Below are 22165 nucleotides of genomic sequence, written 5' to 3' on the forward strand. Positions count from 1 at the left end.
AGCTTAGATGTGGGTAAGATGATTGTAGCTTGGATGAGGGCGGTGGAAATGGAGATAAAAGAATGAATCTGAAAGATATTTAGAAAGAAAAATCAATGAGACTTGATGGCTTGATGATAAGGGATTAAGGGAGGAAGACATTTCAAGAATGACTAATAACTAAATGATGCTAATTATTCTGCCATGGTTTTGCAGTAACTGCCTTGGTTTGAGTCTACCATCCTATAATCTTGGACCACTTAAAACCTCTCTGTTCCCATTTCTTCATTTAGAAAATATTGATGATAATATTTAATTCATATGAATGCTACAACACATTTAGAGCAGCATCTACATTGTAGTATGTGCTCAATAAATATGCTAAACAAATAAATGCGCTCATAGTATGTTTATGAAAAATCCCAATTATTAGGGATTTCTCTGTTTGAAAAACCAGAGGGGGAAAGTGACTACTTTCTTAAAAATGAAACACACTGAAGACTTTTGGTTCTGGCCAAGGTAGACTATCCCCATTCCTCCCAGGTCGTTAACAACTAAAAATCCCCTGGATATAACACAGAAAATATCCAGCAAGACTCTGAAAGGTGGAAAGAAGGTGGACTACCTAGCAACTCTGGGAGGTGAGGAACAACAAGGGGTGAGTTCTCCGTTTTCTTTTTTGCCTTTGGTGTCTCCCGGATGGGGAGTTAAAGAAGCCTGAAACCTAAATCCACAGACAGGCACAGAAGACAAACGCTCCAAGGAGAGCCAATTCTACTGCTCCTAGGGAAAGAATTAGAGAAGGGGCTCTAACACAGCCGAAACCTTTTTGAAAATACCTACCCTCCTTGAGCCATATGTTCGTAGAAAATCTGCTTGGTAGAAGCAAGCAGTGCTCTGATTCCCTCTCTGTGGGAATGTCAGTGGGGCCCAACATGGAGCTGGGCCTCTGCTCCAGCCCAGCAGCACACAGACTGAACAAGGCAGTGCAAGGCAAGGCTGATGGGTTGTCCACCTCTCCCAACTTCATTGCCAGTGAACAAGACCTCCACCTCCACCCAGCATTGACAAGGCTGTATGAGGTGGAGCTAACTTTACACTTACTGGTGAAAGACAGAGTGCTTTCTTCCTAAGATTGGTGGCAAATGATGGTCTGCTCTCATTCCTGTGTGCCATAGCACCAGAAGTCTTAGCCAGCAGAATAAGGTGGCCACACAAGGAAATAAAAAGCATACAGATCAGAAAGGAAGAAATAAAGCTATTCCTACTTACAGATGACATGATTGTCTACGTACACAATCTTGACGAATCTACAGAAACATTGTGTAATTTTGTAACTAATTGTGTAATTGTGTAACTAATAAGTGAGTTCAGCAGAGTCAAAAGCTCTACAAGATGAACACACATAGTCATTTTCCTATATACTAGCAACTATTTTCCTATATACTAGCAACTATTCTATACTAGAAACTATTTAGTTTCAACTATTACGTAGAAACCGAATTTAAAAACGTAACATCATATACAATAACTGCAAATAAAGTGAAATCCCTAGTTGTAAATCTAATAAAACATTTACAGGATGTGTGTGCTGAAAATTACAAAACCCTGATGGAAGAAGTCAAAGAATAATTAAATAGGGAAACATGCTGTGTTCATGGATCAGAAGATTCAATATAGTGAAGATGGCAGTTCTCCACAAATTGAACTATAAGTTCCTATGAAAATCCAAACAAGATTTTTTATAGAAAGGGACAAGCTTTATCTAAAATTTATATAGAAAGGAAGAACTAGAATAACTAAAGCAATATTGGAAAAGAACAAAGTGGAGGGAGTCACTCTATCTGATATAGAGGCTTTCTGTAACTTAGAATAATCAAGGCAGTATGGAATTGGCAGAGGAATATATACACAGAGCAGTGGAGCACAGTAGAGAACCCAGAAAGAGAACACAAATACAACCAATTTTTTTTTGTAAGTCAGATATTTATTATAATAAAAAATATGATCACCTCTACCTGTAGCAGTTAGGTTCCTTTAAGAATATGTCACTTTACAAACAAAACGATGATCACAGTGCTACTTTATTTTACTTACTGTGTTTACTTTTTTTTTAAACATCTTTATTGGAGTATAATTGCTTTACATTGTTGTGTTAGTTTCTGCTGTATAACAAAGTGAATCAGGTATACTTATACATATATGACCATATCACCTCCCTCTTGCGTCTCCCTCCCACCCTCCCTATCCCACCCCTCTAGGTGGTCACAAAGCACCGAGCTGATCTCCCTGTGCTATGCAGCTGCTTCCCACTAGCTATCTATTTTACAGATTTAATCCAGAGTTAATTAAATCTGGATTAAAGGGGTAACACAATAATAGTAGGGGAATTTAACAGCCCACTTTCACCAATGGACAGATCAACCAAAATGCAAGTAAATAAGGAAACACAATCTTTAAATGACACATTAAACAAGATGGATTTACCTTGCTCCTTCACCTGCTGCATATTTCTCTGTCTTCTCATTTTGCTTAACTTACTGTGTTTGGGGTCTCCTTTTCGCAGGCTGCAGGTTCATAGTTCCTGTTGTTTTTGGTGTCTGCCCCAGTGGGTGAGGTTGGTTCAGTGGGTTGTGTAGGCTTCCTGGTGGAGGGGATTGATGCCTGTGTTCCAGTGGATGAGGATGGATCTTGTCTTTCTGGTGGGCAGGGCTGCATCCGGTGGTGTGTCTTGGGGTGTCTGTGAACTTAGTATGATTTTAGGCAGCCTCTCTGCTAATGGGTGGGGTTGTGTTCCATCTTGCTAGTTGTTTGGCATGGGGTGTCCAGCACTGGAACTTGCTGGTCGTTGAGTGGAGCTGGGTCTTAGCCTTGAGACGGAGATCTCTGGGAGAGCTGTCGCCACTCGATATTATGTGGGGCCGGGAGGTCTCTGGTGGTCCAATGTCCTGAACTCAGCTCTCCGAACTCTAGGCCGGACACTAGACCAGAGCACTAAGACCCTGTTAGCCATGCAGCCAGTTGTGTAGGGAGTTTCTTGCCTTTGGGGAAGTCTGAGGTCTTCTGCCAGCGTTCAGTAGGTGTTCTGTAGTAGTTGTTCCACATGTAGACATATCTTTGATGTATTTGTGGGGAAGACGGTGATCTCCATGTCTTATTTCTCAGCCATCTTGAAGGTCGCCCATTGGGTTTACTTTTGATTACAACAGTTATTGTTATTCTTGTCTTGGTATCATATTTGTTATATTATTTCAGGAATATCCTGATGGTTATAAACTTGTCCTCAGGGGGGAACCAAGCAACAGGGAGCTGTGCTGACATTCGCTGCTGTCACTGGAACTACTGTTGCTGCAGCTTCACTCCTAGGCCTCCACTCGCCAGATCCAGGCAGCCTTCCAGGAGCTGCGACTCCTGGTTACTGATCCCAGGGCTGCGCACCGGGTCTCACAGAGGTGTCTGGTATTAACCTGTCTACCAATGCTCTCGGTTCCAGACTCTCCTCTGTGCTAAGCAGACATCATCATCTGAGCAACAGCGGTGCTCCCTCAGCTGGTCTCTCCCTGTGGAAGCTCCCAATTGGTTTTTGACAAAAGTACAAAAGCAATTCAATGGAGGAAAAGTAGCCTTTTCAACAAATGACATGCATAGGCAAAAACCTAACCTTCTTACCATATACAAAAGTTAAGTCAAAATGGGTCATGAACTTATCTAAGAGTTAAAACTACACAAGTATTAGGAAAAATATGAGAAAATCTTTAAGACCTAGGGTTAGAGAAAGAGTTCTTATATGTGACATTAAATGCACTATCCATAAAATGAAAAATAGGTAAATTGAATCTCATCAAAAGTAATATATTTTGCATTGTGAAAGGCTGCTAAGAGGATGAAGATACAAGCTGAAGACTGTGAGGAAATATTTGCAAATCACATATCCAACAAAGGCCTTCTATCTAGAGTATATGAAGAATTCTCAAAACTCAACAGTTAAAAAAAAATCCCATTGTAAAATGAGCAAAAGACATTTCACCAAAGAAAAATAGATGGCAAATGAGCATGTGGAAAGACATTCAGCATCATTAGCTACTAGCAAAATGCAAATTAAGAGCTCAATGCAGTATCATAACACACACACGAAAGACTAAAATTTAACAAGTGAAAATACCAAATGCTGACAGTGATGTAGAGAAACTTGATCACTCGTGCATTGCTAGTGGGAATGTAAAATGGTGCAACCATTCTGGAAAATCGTTTGACAGTTTCTTACAAACCAAAACGAGCACTTATCGGATGCCCCTATAATCACACTTTTGGACATTTAACCCAGGGTAATGATGTTCATATGTGAAATATATGTTCACACAAAAACCTGTGCACAGATGTTCATAGCAACTTTGTTCAGAGTAGTAAAATACAGGAAATAATCCACATGCCCTTCAATGTGTGAATGGTTGAATAAACTGTGATATATTTTTACAATGGAATACTACATAGCAGGAAAGAGGGATGAACTATTGAAACTACAACAGTCTGGTTGTGATTCAGGGACATTGAGCTTATTGAAAAAAAGTCAATCTCAAAGGTTACTTACTGTGTAATTCCACTTGTGTAACAGTCTCTAAATGACAACTATAGAAGTGGAAAACAGATTAGTAGCTGACAGGGGACAGGGATTGGGGGTGATGGGGGGAGTGTGGACTAGGTGCAAACACAAAGTCATAACATGAATGTGGTGGTGGTTACACAGATTTATACATAAGTTAATATTACTTAGAACTACAGCCATATGTACATACACACAACATGAACGCAGTTTGAAAACATGGTGTGAACTGAATTAGGTCAGTAGACTACTTAACAGTGACACACAACTGTCAGTTTTCTGGTTTGGATATGGCACTACCGCTATATAGGATCGCACTGTGGAGAGAAACTGGGTGAAGGAGTTAAGGGACATTTTGTACTACTTCTCCAGCTTCCTGTAAATCTGTAATTATTTTTTTAAAGGTAAAAGAAATTACCTACATTGTGGCCAACATTATAGATACTCCTTTGAATCACATAATAAAGTGGGAGTTTAGAAAAAGTGCAGGAGAAGAAATGAGGAGATGGGAGTTCGAGTTACAGACGTACACCTTACTATCTATGTACTTATAGGAAAAGCCTCTTGCGTGCTCCAAACTGCAATTTCGTCTATAAATATGACTAATAAAACCTGCTTGGCTTGTCCCAGTGAGGTTACTGTAACAATTTTTGTAAAATTCAAACTAGATTATTTGGAACAAAGCGAAACTGTAGCCAGCCAGACCCCAGATGTGGACATTTGCAGGCACAGCTGGAGTGACCGTTTCAGTAGCTTGTCTGGATCCTGATTAGTTCTCTAAGGACAACAGTGTGTTAATTGATAATGGCTGTTGATTACAATGTTACAGAGGTGGATTAGAGCCCTTGTGAGGAAGGAGAAACGAACTGTGTGATAATGACAGTGCTTAATGAGTACCAGTAAATATTAGCCAGTGTAACAGTAATTATCATTAGTGGAGAGCTTGTTGCCAACATTGTTATTTCTTTGTCCTGAGAGGTTCAATACTCCAAATTTACCATAATCAAACCCTGGTTATGTATCAGCGATCCTAAACATAAATCCTTCACCTTCCCAATCTATAGTCTTGTTTCCCGGGGACCATAATTGAATCTAAGCAAATATTTCTTTGAATCTTCAAAGAGGTATTCTAATTTGTGTCTTCAAAGGCCTATCTGTTCACAGCCTTTCTGCCTGAACTACCAGCCTGTAAAGGAAAAAGAAAGTTTTCTTAACCAGTTTTAACCACCATCCAACAATTGAGTCTGCTCACAAATAATTGTAGTAGTAGTGGGAAGAGTAGTAGTAATAAGAACAAAGATAATAAAATAGCTTACACTTATGGAGCACTTACTAGTTGCAATTAGCTGTAATAAGTATTGTATCTATATTAGCTAATTGAGTCCTCATAAAAACCCCAGGAGATAGGTTGTATTATTATTATTATTTTTACCATTTTAACCATTAAAAAAATTTTATTGGCGTATAGTTGCTTTACAATGTTGTGTTAGTTTCTACTGTACAACAAAGTGAATCAGCTATATGTATACGTATATCCCCTCTTCTCTGGATTTCCTTCCCATTTAGGTCAGCACAGAGCACTGAGTACAGAGTTCCCTGTGCTATACTGTAGGTTCTCATTAGTTATCTATTTTATACATAGTATCAATAGTGTATATATGTCAATTCCAATCTCCCAATTCATCCCCCCTCATAGGTTGTATTATTATCCACATTTAACATGTGGAAACTAAGAAGACACAGATTGTCTGTGTCACTCAAGTGCACATAGCTGGTGAGTGGCACGTCCAGGATCATCTAACCCGGGCTGTGTGGTTCTAGAGTCTCTGGCCTCTGTGTCCTTCTACCTCTCACAAGAGCTTTTCTCACACCTGAAGCATCTCTAGCAGCTGGAAGGGGATTTGAGATTTTTAGAAGGAGACCATTTCTTCTATGGCCATCTCTGTCAAACATAGTTTTGAGGGTACTGGTTACTTTTAAAACTCGGTTGTGACTAAAGATAATAAGATGTGAAAGTTTTGGAACCTTTGTCATTTGGGGATAGGCTGGATCTTCAGTGGGTATTTGGGACCAGTATAGAAAAAGACAGCCTTTATTCTTGGCATTAGGGGGGTCACCTCTGTGTGACTTGGTTTAGCTTCAGCCACGTCCAGGTTACTTCCAAGTACTCAGTGATGTGATCTTTCTGTGTCTGGAGTTACAATCCAAACTCCTCCACTTCTTAGTTTCGTGATGTTAAGTTACTTAATAATTTAATATTTAAATTTAGTAATGTGTTTTTGTCTCATTTCCTTCATTGTAAAATGAGCAAACATATTTCACGTGACTTGGGAGAATTAAATGACATCATATATGTACAATATTTATCTCAATGCTTGGCACTCGAGGCTGAATACTACTATGTGAAGTCGAGAAAGTAAAGTCAGGGTTGTAGAAAATGGGCTACAATTCCTTTCCTCAAAGTTAACTACTTAATAAGGCATTCATGATAAAATTCGCAAACCTCATCACCATATATTGTGATTTGATTGCCTCCAAAGGGATAAAATTTTAAATTCATTAAAAGTTCCAAGAGGGTTAAAGTTCATGTGTTAACAGAGAGCAGGAGTGGATGCCTGCACGGCGAAAAGTGTTCATATGAAGTGGTCTTTGAAGCCAGGCAGGGGCACAGATATTCAACTATACTGGGAGAGTATTTTGAGTCAGGGAAACATCATGACAAACTAGAGAGGTAGGACTCAGCTCATGCACTTGCAAGACAGTGATGGGGCCACCTCATTAGGGAAAGGGCTTTGCATCAAGAATATTGGGAGATAATACAAGGTAGGATAGATTTGTTAATTAGCCTGATGGGGGAATCCTTTCAGAATGTATATGTATATCAAATTATCACTTTGTACATTTTAAGTATCTTTCAATTTTGTCAGTTATAACTTTATAAAGCTGGTGGCAGGGGCGGTGAGGTGGGGGACACCACATGGGCAACGATGGACCGGACTTCTGGAATGTTGCATAGAACCACACCTTTCTCCATACTGTTCCTGTTGCCTGGAGTGCCCTTCGTGGGCATTTCTGGCTGAGAAAACCATGACCATTTTTAAAAGACTAGTTCAGATACTATGTCTTTCAAGAAGACTTTTCTCCCTATTAGAAGTCATTTCTTCCCTCCAATGAACTTTTATTCCAGTTAATCTTTATTTCTCTTATCAAGTATGAGCACACCTGCCAGTTTGCCTAGGTCATTCTGAGTTATGCCTGTCATTCCAGTGTAATTATTGGCAGAGCCCCCTTTCACTCTAAAATATGTTCTGTTTATATGATAAAATATGAGGTCGCCTACTTATAACTCTTATCACTTCTCCCATGTGTTCCGGTTGGTTACATATTGCTGTCTGGTGGCCTCTATTAAAATGTTCATATAAGCAGAGACCATATCTACTCATTTGTATTCCCAATACAGACTCTAATAATTACTACTTAAATGGATTTAAATAAGGAGATTGAAAACTCTTGGTGTCTAAACCTATATTCTTAGACTTCTTTGTGTCCCTAATGTCATCTGGTATTGCACCTGTACATATTAGGTGCTTGCTAGGTCTGTAAATGTGATTGGACATTCATAGGGTTATACTATTTCTGGACTATCCTGGAGATGATGATCTGAGCACAGACTAGAAGTGTGTCTTCATGAATCTTCTCCCTTCACACTGCTTGCTAACCTGTTCGCATTTCTGTCTTAGAGTTTGCGTTGGTTTTAAGGCCTAAAGAAACATTTTCTTTGAAAAACCCAAGGTGTTAAATTAAGAGCCATGTGCATTTGTATACTTGACATTATTGCATGTGGGTGACTGAAACAGCTCTACTTTGTAGAATTTAACCCTTCTCATTACTGGTCCCTGTTAGGAAATTTAAAATAAAAATTAATGAAGGGGGGGCTTCCCTGATGGCACAGTGGTTGGGAGTCCGCCTGCCGATGCAGGGGACACGGGTTCGTGCCCTGGTCCGGGAGGATCCCACATGCCGCGGAGCGGCTGGGCCCGTGAGCCATGGCCGCTGAGCCTGCGCGTCCGGAGCCTGTGCTCCGCAATGGGAGAGGCCACAACAGTGAGAGGCTCGCATACCACACACACACAAAAAAATTAATGAAGGGACTTCCCTGGTGGCTCAGTGATTAAGAATCTGCCTGCCAATGCAGGGGACATGGGTTCGAGCCCTGGTCCGGGAAGATCCCACATGCTGCAGAGCAGCTAAGCCCGTGTGCCACAACTACTGAGCCTTCCCTCTAGAGCCCGCAAGCCACAACTACTGAAGCCTGCGTGCCTAGAGCCTGTGCTCCGCAACAAGAGAAGCCACCACAATGAGAAGCCCGTGCACCACAATGAAGAGTAGCCCCCGCTCGCCACAACTAGAGAAAACCCACGCGCAGCAACGAAGACCCAATGCAGCCAAAATTAAAATAAATAAATAAATTTATTTTAAAAAATTAATGAAGATAGATGACATTTCAGTTTATTGGTACATTGATCTAACAGTTTGCTTAACAAACTATATTGAATTTTTAGTTTTGTTCAATTAGTGTTGATTTCTTTGAGATTTATAGCTGGAATTTCAACTCTTGTTTTATAACCTGTTCTGACTTAAATAACCCTACTTGATTTTTCTTAAGATTTCTAAGAAGTTATACTAGCAGATGTTAAAGGGAATAAAGGGCATAAACTTTCTCACATTATTTATTTACAGAGGAGTCACTTAGTTGAGTATTAAAACGTCCTGATGATGAGGGGAGAGTCTAGTTATCTGTGAAATCTTGATTTCTCACTTGGAATCTTTCAGTCCATTTCATAGTGTTAGATGTATTTCCCCCTATGTCTTGTGGATTAAGGATGCCATGGCTATTTGAATACATATAACCATATTACTACACGTTAGGCATCAGCCCAGTGGTTAAATTCTGAACCTTGTGAAAATACTTCTGGGTTAATGCGCCTCTGCCAGGCTGTATTAGCTGGACCTTCCTCTTTAGTTTTACCCTCTTTGTTCTGTTGGAGAAGAACACTGATAGGGTGTGACAGGTGGTTTACCTCACGAGCTGGACCCAGGCAATCGGAGCCTCCATACCCAATTCCCAACCTTGGGGCTGTTGACATATCAGACTGGTTAATTCTTCGTTGTCGTGGGCTGTCCTGTGCATTGTAAGAGGCTTAGCGGCATCCCTGCCCTCTACCACTAGATTCCAGTAGCATCTCTTTTCTCAAAGCATGACACCCAAAAACATCCTCAGACACTGTCAAATGTTTCCTAGGAGGAGGAGACGCAGCATTGCATACACCGTGCCCCTGCCCCTATTGAGAACCACTACCTTGGAACCTCTGCAGAAACCTTTGCAGACATGGAAGAAGCAGTGGCCTTAGAGAAGCACTTAGCAATCATTGTAACCTTAGAGAAGCACTTAGCAATCATTGTCACTTGCATAAGTCGCTTGACTTCTCTGACACTCAGTCTGTTTACCTGCCAAGTGAGGATAATAACATCCATCTTTTAGAGTTGTTGAGATTTCAACCACATCAGGCATGGACACTGCCAGGCATAGAGTAAGGTCCCAATGCACGGTAGCCACTGTCGTTCTTACTTGGTGAGTTCCAGCTAACTTTTCCAACACCAGTGATTCCAACTTATGAAAAAGTGTCTCTCTTTCTCACCCTTAAAACAGAGCATGACGAATGTGGCAGCGGGCAGCACAACTGTGATGAGAATGCCATCTGCACCAACACCGTCCAGGGATACAGCTGCACCTGCAAACCGGGCTACGTGGGCAACGGGACCATCTGTAGAGGTAGGCTGGCCGTGTAGGGGCAAGCCCTGAGCTGCAGCCCTGCCCGAGCTCTTGGTGCTCCTGTGGCAGATCCATTGTGCAATTCTGGTGGCTGAGCATGGCCAGCATTCCTGTCCCTGGACTGTCAATTGGCAAGGGCACTGTTCATCAGAGCAGAAGGTGCTCTGAGTCTCCCTTTTGGGTTGAAGGAAGAAGGTATGAGTGTGGTTCAGGGGCATGTTTCCGTATCTAGATGGCTCTCTTCAGCTTTGCCTGTTGGCTTGTGTTTGTGATGGATGCACTGGTTGCTGAGAGCCCTGCTCAGAGGGCATGTGGGCACTGCTCAGGGCCACATTCCAGGTATGTGTTCAGTGTAGGAAGCTTAAAGTTTCAGCCGCTCTCTGTGTTTGGAGCAGTTCAGAGGCCAGTGCCCTGGCTTCTGTCTGCATTTAGAATAAAATTCCCATTCCTCCTTCTGGCTAACGAGAACATTCAGAATCCGGTCCCTGGCTCCTCACAGCTGCATCTCTGTGTTCTCCCCCATCCTCCCTCGGTACCAGTGCGCTATTCCTCGCTATTCCTCACACAGGCCAACCACATTCCTGTCTCAGGGCTTTGCACTTGTGCTCCCCTGAGCCTCCATGCTCATTTCCTTCAGGTCTCTGCTCAGGTCTGCCCCCATCATTAGAGACTTTCTTTGACCACTGTTTCTGAAATAGACCCCTAGTACTTTTCGGCCCCATACCCTCCTTTATTTTTTCTTTACTAACACAGCCTATCGTAACATTATGCATTTATGTGTTTGTTTCTGTATTGTCTGCCTCCCCATGGGGATGTAAGCTATGTGAGAGTGACCACAGGGTTGCATCTCCCTACTCTGTCCCCAGCAACTAGAATGGTAGCTGGCACACTGTAGACAATCATTAAATAACTGAATCAACCAAAGAGGAAAGAGACACAGTCACATTGAAAAAGAGGCAAAGTGTACAGAAAACTCAGGAAATAACCCTTTGAGTTAGGTATTATTATTATCCCCATTTTAGAGTTCACAAAGCTGAGACACAGAAAGGTTAAGTAACTTACCCAAGGACACACAGTGCATTATCAGTATTCTTCTGAAGAGATGACATGCTGATGGTGAAAAATAATGAACAATGACTTCTAAGAGGGGAATCTTAGAAGATTGATTTTATTCTGTGTTGGGGAAGTTGGGGTAAGGTATTATTATTATCCCCATTTTAGAGTTCACAAAGCTGAGACACAGAAAGGTTAAGTAACTTACCCAAGGACACACAGTGCATTATCAGTATTCTTCTGAAGAGATGACATGCTGATGGTGAAAAATAATGAACAATGACTTCTAAGAGGGGAATCTTAGAAGATTGATTTTATTCTGTGTTGGGGAAGTTGGGGTAGACAGCCTCATGCATGACTGAGAGTTAAATTGGTGAGACTTTTTAATGGTAACTTGACAAAATCAATCTGCTTTTAAAGTAAATCTGAAGGGTCATAGAGGGATTCTCTTGAGTCCATAGATTTTACCTCTTGAAATGTGTTCTAAGCATATGCTCCTGAGGGGCAAAAAATGGACATACAGGGATGTTTTTTGCCTCATTATTTGTATTTACCAAAAACCAGAAACAGCCCAAGTATCTGTCAGTAATGGAATGATTTAATTTATTTGGAGTATAATTTAATGGACTACAATGCAGTGGTTTGAACTTCTGAGTGTATCTACAGACACATGCACACACATATACACACCCACAGTGAAAGGCATATTTTTGAGAAAAAAAGAAAGAAAAATAAATAAAACCAAGTTGCAAGACAATACATATGGTATACATATAGTATAATCACCTGGCTAGTTTATTATTATTTCTAAGCATCTTTATTGGAGTATAATTGCTTTACATTGTTGTGTTAGTTTCTGCTGTATAATAAAGTGAATGAGCTATACGTATACATACCTCCCCATATCCCCTCCCTCTTGCATCCCCCTGCCATCCTCCCTATCCCACCCCTCTAGGTGGTCACAAAGCACCGAGCTGATCTCCCTGTGCTATGCGGCTGCTTCCCACTAGCTATTTTATATCTGATAGTGTATATATGTCAGTGCTACTCTCTCACTTCCTCCCAGCTTACCCTTCCCCCTTCCCGTGTCCTATGCTCTATGACTGTGTCTTTATTCCTGCCCTGCCACTAGGTTCATCAGTACCACTTTTTTTTTTTTTTAGATTCCATATATATGTGTTAGCATATGGTATTTGTTTTTCTCTTTCTGACTTACTTCACTCTGTATGACAGACTCTCGGTTCATCCACCTCACTACAAATAACTCAGTTTCATTTATTTTTATGGCTGAGTAATATTCCATTGTATATATGTGCCACATCTTCTTTATCCATTCATCTGTCGATGGACACTTAGGTTGTTTCCATCTCCTGGCTATTGTAAATAGAGCTGCAATGAACATTGTGGTACATGACTCTTGTTGAATTATGGTTTTCCTAGGGTGTATGCCCAGTAGTGGGATTGCTGTGTCATAGGGTAGTTCTATTTTTAGTTTTTTAAGGAACCTCCATACTGTTCTCCATAGTGGTTGTATCAATTTACATTCCCACCAACAGTGCAAGAGGGTTCCCTTTTCTCCACACCCTCTCCAGCATTTATTGTTTGTAGAGTTTTTTGATGACGGCCATTCTGACCTGTGTGAGGTGATACCTCATTGTTGTTTTGACTTGCATCTCTCTACATATATTTATGTAAATACAGGGAGATGGGAACCATGCACATTGTTCCCCTTATTACCAATGGGTGTGTGTGTGTGAACAGGAACATCCACTTATTGCTATAAATTCAATATTGTTTGCATCTCCTACAGTGGGGATTTATATATGTAATATTTGTGTGTTTTTTGAAAAGTTCCATGAGACAAACTAGTGCTCAACTTTTAAAAGAAGACTTGAAGATATTTCCAAAGCAAAACAAAAAAATACAAACATTAATATAGTTCCACGGGTTATCAAGCCACTGCTGATACCTGCATGGTAATGCTGTAAATCTGAAGAACAACACAGGGAATTGATTTTAATGCATTATTTTTCAAAATGACATTATCTCATACAATGATATTGATTGCACCAGGTCAGTGAGTTTTGTTTGTCACACCCTCTCTTGCCACTGTGATAGGTGATGGCTTCACCTTTGTGGAATTTGAAAGTCCCAACTGAAAAATACGAGTTCAAATAATGTTCCTGGTGTCCATGGACTCTGAAAATACATCTTCCCTTGAAAGTTATGAATTAGGGAAAATAATTTTCTTAAAGTAGTCCTCATGGTCCATTGTGTTAACCTTAATAAGATCAGGAGAATCCTCTGTTTGTTCAGTGATATGGGGGGAAGCATTGCAGTAGAGGTGAAGATTGGACAAAGGAATTGGAGAATTGGGGTTTAGACCTGATTTCCTTACTGGTGAGCTGTCACTTCTGTATTTTTACATAGTACAGTTGGGTTAATGTTACCTTCGGTGTTTATCCAGCAGTGTTATTGCAAAGAATTATTAAAGGAATATATATATTGTTGCGTTTTAAGCTATCAAATGCTCTAAAAGTGGAAGGTAGTATGATTGGTGGAACAATGATGAAGGGCAGGGGGGAGGCAGTACATGAGTTGGCTTCAGCCTCAGCCTTGGGACCCAAGTACCCAAATATGTGTCTGTTTCAAGGCATACATTTTATAGTTGAGTTTTCTGCTAGTAACTGGATCATTTATAGAGGGAGTTGGACAAGGAGTATCAGACAGCTTGAACTAATTCAGAAGGTCTGAGAGAAGAGATGGCTTGTATTGTGCTGGAGCCACGGTCTCGGGCACGCATGACCCAATCCTCACCAGACTTGCCAGATAGACACTCCTCTTTATAAAGGAAAAAAGCTATTACTTGGGTACAGAAACAGAGAAACTTAAAGCAATCATTTCACTACCATTCCTTCCTGAGGGCTGGAAAAGATACATGATAAAGACTCTCCTCATTGCCCAGAAAGGCTCCCCGATTTTGGATGCACTAATATTATTGTTAATAAAAGTATATTGGTAGCAATGTTTACAGGAGTACTGGAGTGTCAATACTGCAGTGTTGAGAAGAACTAAAATAACGTCAGACTTACTTGTAAACTCACTGTCATGCTAATACTTACCAACAAGCGCTGGTACTGAATTTAGATCTCAATGTATCTGTTATAGTCCTTAAGGGCGGGAGCAGAAAGGACACTACTGATTTAATTCTAAGAGAAGGATGTCTCTAGGCCCAGAGACTATTATTATGCTTACACTTCCAATAATGCTTCCTTTGAAAAATGTGGCTGAAACTTGAAAATGAAACTGATTGTCTAGTCTAAGCTTTCAAGAGACATTATGTTCATCAGCTTGGTAAAGAAAGGCAGACAGACACAGAAGCTGTATTGCAGTCTTGAAACCAGCAATAGTGCATTAAGAAGACAGTCACAAGAAGGGAGCTTGTGTGGTGCTAGGCGCAATATATTGGTTGTGTTATTTTGATTTAACAAGGCAGACCTTGATGTAGTCTTTTCATATTCTTTTCCTACGAGTGCATTTTTCCTAGGCAAAAAAAGAGTCTCTTGGATGCACTTTAAGCTCTTTCCATCACTTACCAAAGTCACTGCTTACCTTTTAAAGTTTGCAGCCCAGTAGACGTAACTGCATCCTTAGGGGCTTAAGGGAAGCACGTTAAACCAGCTTGTATCTCAGAGGGAGTGGAAATCTGGCACTTAGACAACTGCTGATTCTTTAGAGTGCATTTTGAGGTTGCACTTTGGTGAGTCACGTAGATGTTTGTTATCTGTAACTGTCACATCCAAAATGATGCATGAGATTAGCAGAGCCATATATATATCAGTCAATTTTATTTTAAAACAGGCTACTGAACATTGACTTTCTGGTGAAAAATCAAGATAAGACTGGCTTTCTTTCCTAACTAACAATTCTCAATGGACCAGGAGACTTTCTTTAGGCAACGTTATTGAAAGATGTCACAGTCAATCTCTAGGCTCTCTGCTGGATTATGATCTGTTTGGGGAAGCAATTATTTGCAAGATATTTAAAGTGCTTAACAACTGCTACTTTTATAGAATGGCGCCAGCTATACTTAACATACCCATCTCAGTTCAGAATATATGCAAAGGGTATTTACCTTTTTTAGAACTGAAAAACGAAAGTACCTGGTTGGATGTCATTTTTTTTTTTTTTTTTCTTTTTGGGCAAAGCTGATGAGATCTTTATGATGAAAATAATCTTACAGTATATTTCTGTTAGATTCCCATGAAACGCAGGTTGGTTTTTTTTATTTTTTATGGAGTGTTTAAATTCCTTGAGCAATTCAAAACTGAATTCTGCTGTCACATGTAAAATGGTATCCACTTGAAGAGCTAATGACATCAGATGCATTCTACAGCAGACTTTTCATTTTTAAGCACAATGAGAAAAAAGATTATATTCTGGGGGGCAAAATGGTAGGTGAGGTTAAGAAGGTCACTTGATAAATCAGTAGCCTGTACTGACGCTTCAAGTTACACTCCCTAATTGAGGTTATTCTTACAATCAGTTTTCAAACAATAGTGAACACATTCCTACCGTATAACATTGATATAAGGGCTCAATTGTATCTTTCCTTTCTATACATCCTGAAAGGATGTACAAGAGGAAATCACTGAGACATCTTGAAAAATAAATCTATTTGTCAAATACCATGTTATTTCAACAGCAGCAAACTAGTCAGTTAACAGTTAAAACCCTAAGAAAATATTAACTTGTTTGAAAACAAGTCTATATTGTAATAACCCCAAATATCAACCTTAACATCCGATTCTAACTTTCAAATGCTGGGTACCTTTTCCAAGAGGAAATTACATCTGCTTTTACATGAATCCCCGGTTTAAATACTTGCAGAAAGACACACATATTATCTACTCAGCAAATGTCTGAAATCAAACAAAATAATCCAGCACTGGACATTAATATCTTACAAATAGCATAAGATCCCAAAAGTACAAGAAAAACCTTGGCATTATAGAAAAAGAAATTAGGTGGACAAATTCTAAGTACAACAAAACATCTAAAGAGGGGACCATCTAGAAATCTACCATACAGTACACTAGACTCAATCTGGAGCATTCTACAATTTTATATTAAATTTGTACAATTTTATACCAAAACTATAGTCATTTTAAGAAAACATTTTACATTTAGAATAACTACTTAAGACATTTAAACTGTAGGTAATATTTAACTGTAAGCAAGAATAAAAAATAGTCCTATAATAATCTTTTATTTTTTCTCAACAAGTAAATAAACACAGATGCCTTCTTTGCTTTTATGCCTAACTACCTCTCTACTCCTTTAGTCCAGTTCCACATCATCAAAAGTAGGGGTGAATAAACAAAATCAGTAACGACAAACACAGCAAGGGCCATTGTAGTAGGGATTATCAATGACGGGAAATTTGTACAATGAGATATCTAGTTAAAAGAGTAAAGGTAGAATGTGCTTTTTAAGAAAATGGCCAATAATCACTCATCTGAGAAAATGCAAATAGCCGCCAGGTAAAATTGGCAGAATTTGGACTGAAACCAAACTTTTAGTGTGTATCAAACTAGCATTAAGAAATGCACACAGGATGTAAACCAAAATAGTGGTTATCTCCAGGTGGCAACATTACAGGGAATTTAAATTTTCTTCCTGTTTTAATATGCACTTTTTTGGGGTGTGTTTTTAGATTGACACAAGTAGTACCAAGTGGCTAGAAAGAACACAGACCAAGGATACTAAAGTAAAACCACAGGGTCTTTTTCTATCAGAAGAGACCTCAAGGATTATCTAACTTAGATACATTATCTATCTATGTATCTGGGCTATAACGGCACTGATTTAAAAGACTAGACTAGAAATTCCAAGAATACTTCCTAGATGATAAAAATAATCTATTTTCAGGATTGTTTACACTCCCTAAGTATGCAAAAATTAACACATTGAAATGTAAATTCCTTCATAAACGTTATTAAAAAGTAGGAAAAACAAATTTAAAGGGAGTTTACACAACCTTGTAATTAAAGCATAAGTTCATTGTTGAATGACAGAGCAAAGCAGATCATTACAGAGTTTGTCTGAAAGCAGGAGGCTGGCCTGCAAGGGGCCCTTAGGGAGTAGGCTGGGTGCCCAGGCAGGTAGCTCTTTGCTTTGCTGTCTGCATTCTTCAATAAGCCCAGTCCTGGGCTTCCCTGGTGGCGCAGTGGTTGAGTCTGCCTGCCGATGCAGGGGACACGGGTTCGTGCCCCGGTCTGGGAAGATCCCACATGCCGCGGAGCGGCTGAGCCTGCGCGTCCGGAGCCTGTGCTCCGCAACAGTGAGAGGCCCGCGTACCGCAAAAAAAAAAAATAAGCCCAGTCCTTTTACATGAATGGGTGTGATTCAGCCTAGTTTCCCCACGAAATAATGTAATGAAAGATTTCTACTGACGAGGGATTACGCTTGATGCAAAATTTCTCAGTGACATTCAGATTAATTCCAGTGTCCACAATTTAAGCAATTTCCAGTAGGCATTTACAACCCAGAATCCAATGACCTGGTGTTTTCATGATAGTTAGGGAAAGTGTTCCAGCGAAAAATAAAGTTTAGATTTGCTCCACTATGTACATCTGAATATAGCCAGAGGAGTAAAACTCAAAACCAACCAAAAGACAAAATGCTATAAAATATTTTTTTGTTGCAAGGTAATCAAATTCTCCCCAGAATAATGTGTAACTAATTTCACATATTTATTTGCAACCAATTTAACTTTTCCAAATTCTCATTTGCAAATGAGAGGCTCATACAATTAAAACTGATGATACAAACCATTGTTTCAGAAGGATCAGAATTTACACTAGTCAAACGTGATTCCATAAGATTGATTTTAACATGTTCTTTCAACTTTATTAAAATCATCGATATCCCAGACGCATTTACCACTTAAAAAAAATCAATTTAATGCTATCAGAAGGTGATGTTCACTTTAATCCTGTTTGCCTTCACACCACTGCCGTGAGCCTTTATTCCAGGCCACATAAACAAAGAGGGCCAGCACCACGTGGACGGCGACCACTGCAACAATAGCAGCATAAAAATAGCTGTCTCTGTTGGACATCCCAAAGGCGCCTTCAAAAGCATAAGATTTAGTCGTGAAATGTAACCCAATAGGTAAAGTGATTATTAAAGCTGTGAAGAACGGGAGCGTCTCCAGAGTAGATGCTAATGAACTTTCATTTCTGAAGTCTCATGGCTGCAGCGTATTCAGCACCACTTTATCAAAGTGCTCCATGGTGTCGACACGCTAACAGCAGGCGCTCAGAGGCGGGCTGGGCTCGGGCCGCGCTCAGTCGGCTCCGCAAGAGACCGGTCGCGGCTGACTGCGCCGCTGGATGTTATATTTTAAGGCAAGGTTAGCATAAATAGATCTGGTTCTTTATTTTTTTAGTCTGTAAAGGGTGACAATTATTTCATAATACTAGTTTCTTACTGATTTAATCATGCAGTTATGAGAAATAGCCAATATCTATATCCGATGTTAAATTCCTGATTAATTTTGTTTATTTAATTGATTAATTAGTTAGATTGTTTGTTTATTTATTTATTTATTTTTGGCTGCGTTGGGTCTTCGTTGCTGTGCGCGGGCGTTCTGTACTTCCGGCCAGTGGGGGGCTACTCTTCGTTGCGGTGCGCGGGCTTCTCATTGCGGTGGCTTCTCTTGTTGCAGAGCACAGGCTCTAGGCACGCGGGCTTCAGTAGTTGTGGCACGCAGGCTCTAGAGCTCAGGCTCAGTAGCTGTGGCACACGGGCTTAGTTTCTCTGCGGCGTGTGCGATCTTCCCGGACCAGGGCTTGAACCCGTGTCCCCTGCATTGGCAGGCAGATTTTTAACCACTGTGCTACCAGGGAAGTCCCTGATTAAATTTAAAAAAGTTTATTGAAAAAAAAAAAAAAAAAAGTTTATTGGAGTATAGTTGATTTATAATGTTGCGTTAGTTTCTTCTGTACAGCAAAGTGACTCAGCTATAGGTATACATATACCCACTCTTTTTAGATTCTTTTCTCATGTAGGCCATTACAGAGTATTGAGGAGAGTTCCCTACGCTGTATGGTAGGTCCTTATTAGTTACCTGTTGTACATATAGTAGTGTGTATTTGTCAATCCCAGTCTCCTAATTTATCCCTCACCCACCCCCCACCTTACCCCCTGGTAACTGTAAGTTTGTTTTCTACATCTGTGACTCTGTTTCTGTTTTGTAAATAAGTTCATCTGTAGCCTTTTTGAGATTCCACATATAAGCGATATCATGTGATACTTGTCTTTCTCTGTCTGACTTACTTCACTCAGTATGCCAATCTCTAGGTCCATCCATGTTGCTGCAGATGGCATTTTTTAATGGTTCTTCTTAATGACTGTCACACTGTGAAAGCTAAGTAAGCAGTCAGGAGCCTAGAACAGGTTCCGTTGCTGGGTCTGCCTGGCCCAGAGGCTTCTTAATATTACCTTAGAGACTTCCTTTTTTTTTTTTTTTTTCGGCCACACCTCATGGCTTATGGGATCTTAGTTCCCCAACCAGGGGTCGAACCTGTGCCTCCTGCATTGGAAGTGTGGATTCTTAACCACTGGACCGCCAGGGAAGTCGCCTTAGAGGCTTCTCTTGATTCACATATTTATTAAGGTAAAGGATAAATCTAAAAACATTCACAAAGAGTGTGCAAGTGTCAGCAGAGTTTGGCAGCAGTGCTAACTGCGATCCTTCCTCAACAGGATTTTGGTGGGATGCTAAACGAGTACTGACCAGTAGAACGTGTTGTGGTTTACACTTGCCTTCTTTCACATTTCTGCCTCTTCCTATTCCCAACACAAGGATATGTTTCTTCATTTCAGCCTCACACACGCCACTCTGTTTGTTTTCTAGAATAAAGTTAGGTACGTTCCTGGCAGAGTAACTCAGCTCTGCTGAAAACTGCTCAAAGCTTTAGGCCCTAAAATACAGCAACTCAGCCACAGTGAGTTTGGTGTCTGTTTCTGTTGCTTTTGCCTAATCTTCTCATTTATACATAGGTGTTTATTTTCCAGGGCATCTGGATTACACCTTGTCCTGTGATAATGAACCAGTGTCCTCACTTGCTAATAAACATAATGACATTTTCAAATTTCTTCTCACCCTTAGCTTCTAAATTTTAGGGAAAACTGGAAGGCAGTAGGGTTAACGTGTGAAACTGCTTGTATAAGGTTAGGAAACAGTGGTAGCTTCTGTCACAGACAAGCTTGAGAATTTCAGTAGTTCCAACACACTAAGTTCTTACCTATCACTCAGTAAGAGCTGGTGGTGTGTGTAGAGGGTTGTGTTCCACACAGTAACTCAGGGACCCACTCACCTTACATCTTGTCGCTGTGATCTCTTCTTGGTTCTCAGAATCCTCACCGCTCCATCAGCAGATGGGGAAGGAGAATTAGGTCATGTGTGGGAGGTTTTGAAGGGCCAGGCCTGAATGTGATGCATACCTCTTTGGCTCACATGGCATTGAGCAGAATTAGGTCCATGGCCCACCTAACAATACAGCAGAATGTCTGTGTGCTTGGGAAGGAGGGTGAGGCCACAGCTGTGGGTGAACACTAGCAGTCTCTGCTATATTGCTGTTGTGAATACAATTCTAAGTGAATAAAAGTGGCTGCATTATTATTTGTAGGAAATAAACCTCCATATGCAATTCTAAAATGGGTTCTGGCTGATGCACTGTGAAGAGCAGGCTTTCCAGTAAGAAAGATGGAGTATCCAGGGTTTAAAAAGGTCTGCAGTAGGGCTTCCCTGGTGGCGCAGTGGTTGAGTCCGCCTGCCGATGCAGGGCACACGGGTTCGTGCCCCGGTCCGGGAAGATCCCACATGCCACGGAGTGGCTGGGCCCGTGAGCCATGGCTGCTGAGCCTGCGCGTCCGGAGCCTGTGCTCCGCAATGAGAGAGGCCACAACAGTGAGAGGCCCGCGTACCGCAAAAAAAAAAAAAGTCTGCAGTGGAATGCACTCATTCTTTCCAACCATGTCATCACCACTTCTGTCTGGCTTCTGTCAAATTAAAGATAGCTCACTTTTTATCTAAGCTTCTGATCCTGCCAGTTACAAGAAAAATTGAGAAACTTTATGGGTCACTTGAAAGTAGTGCAAAAACCTCAGAATCATTAAATATCTCTTCAGCAGAACTGCCGGTGACATAGTAAAGTAACTCCACCTGAGCCCTGGACCTCTCATAATTCTGTTACTTAAATAACTGATTCCTGCTTGTTACTATAACTCTCTTCCTGAGTTCTGTGATCATTTCTTCCAAAATCAGTGAATTTTCCACTTTTAAACTTACAACAGAGAAATCCTGTGTTGGTTCTCTTGCACTGTGTTCTTGTATCACCTTATTTATTTAGGGATGATACTATTTGTAATGTGCGATATTCTGAAACAGATACTGGACAGGGATAAGGCAGAATTTCAAGTATTTATTCAAATATAATTTAACTATAGTTTTAAGTTGTGGTAGGAAAAATGCACTAATTTAAGACAGATTTTCTTTTTTTTTTTTTTTCGCGGTACACGGGCCTCTCACTGTTGTGGCCTCTCCCGTTGCGGAGCACAGGCCCCAGACGCGCAGGCTCAGCGGCCATGGCTCACGGGCCCAGCCACTCCGCGGCATGTGGGATCCTCCC

At 40.6% G+C, this 22165-nt stretch overlaps 2 protein-coding genes across 4 annotated transcripts in view; one reads left to right on the top strand and one right to left on the bottom strand.

Annotated features, from left to right (window-relative positions):
• The window catches only part of NELL1 (neural EGFL like 1), an 844123-nt gene that overhangs the window by 506537 nt on the left and 315421 nt on the right, over nt 1-22165 (top strand). For all 3 annotated transcript variants that reach the window (XM_024764657.1, XM_024764658.1, XM_024764659.1), the window contains one exon: nt 10290-10412. In XM_024764657.1, the coding sequence (XP_024620425.1) occupies nt 10290-10412 (123 nt within the window). The remainder of the gene's footprint in view (nt 1-10289; nt 10413-22165) is intronic.
• On the bottom strand, nt 18457-18762 carry VMA21 (vacuolar ATPase assembly factor VMA21). Its single transcript, XM_024764660.1, is given in 1 exon segment — nt 18457-18762. A coding segment is annotated over 1 exon segment (306 nt).

The sequence above is a fragment of the Neophocaena asiaeorientalis genome, unplaced genomic scaffold, assembly GCF_003031525.2.
Source record: "Neophocaena asiaeorientalis asiaeorientalis breed wild unplaced genomic scaffold, Neophocaena_asiaeorientalis_V1.1 scaffold230, whole genome shotgun sequence".
Lineage (NCBI taxonomy): Eukaryota > Metazoa > Chordata > Mammalia > Artiodactyla > Phocoenidae > Neophocaena > Neophocaena asiaeorientalis.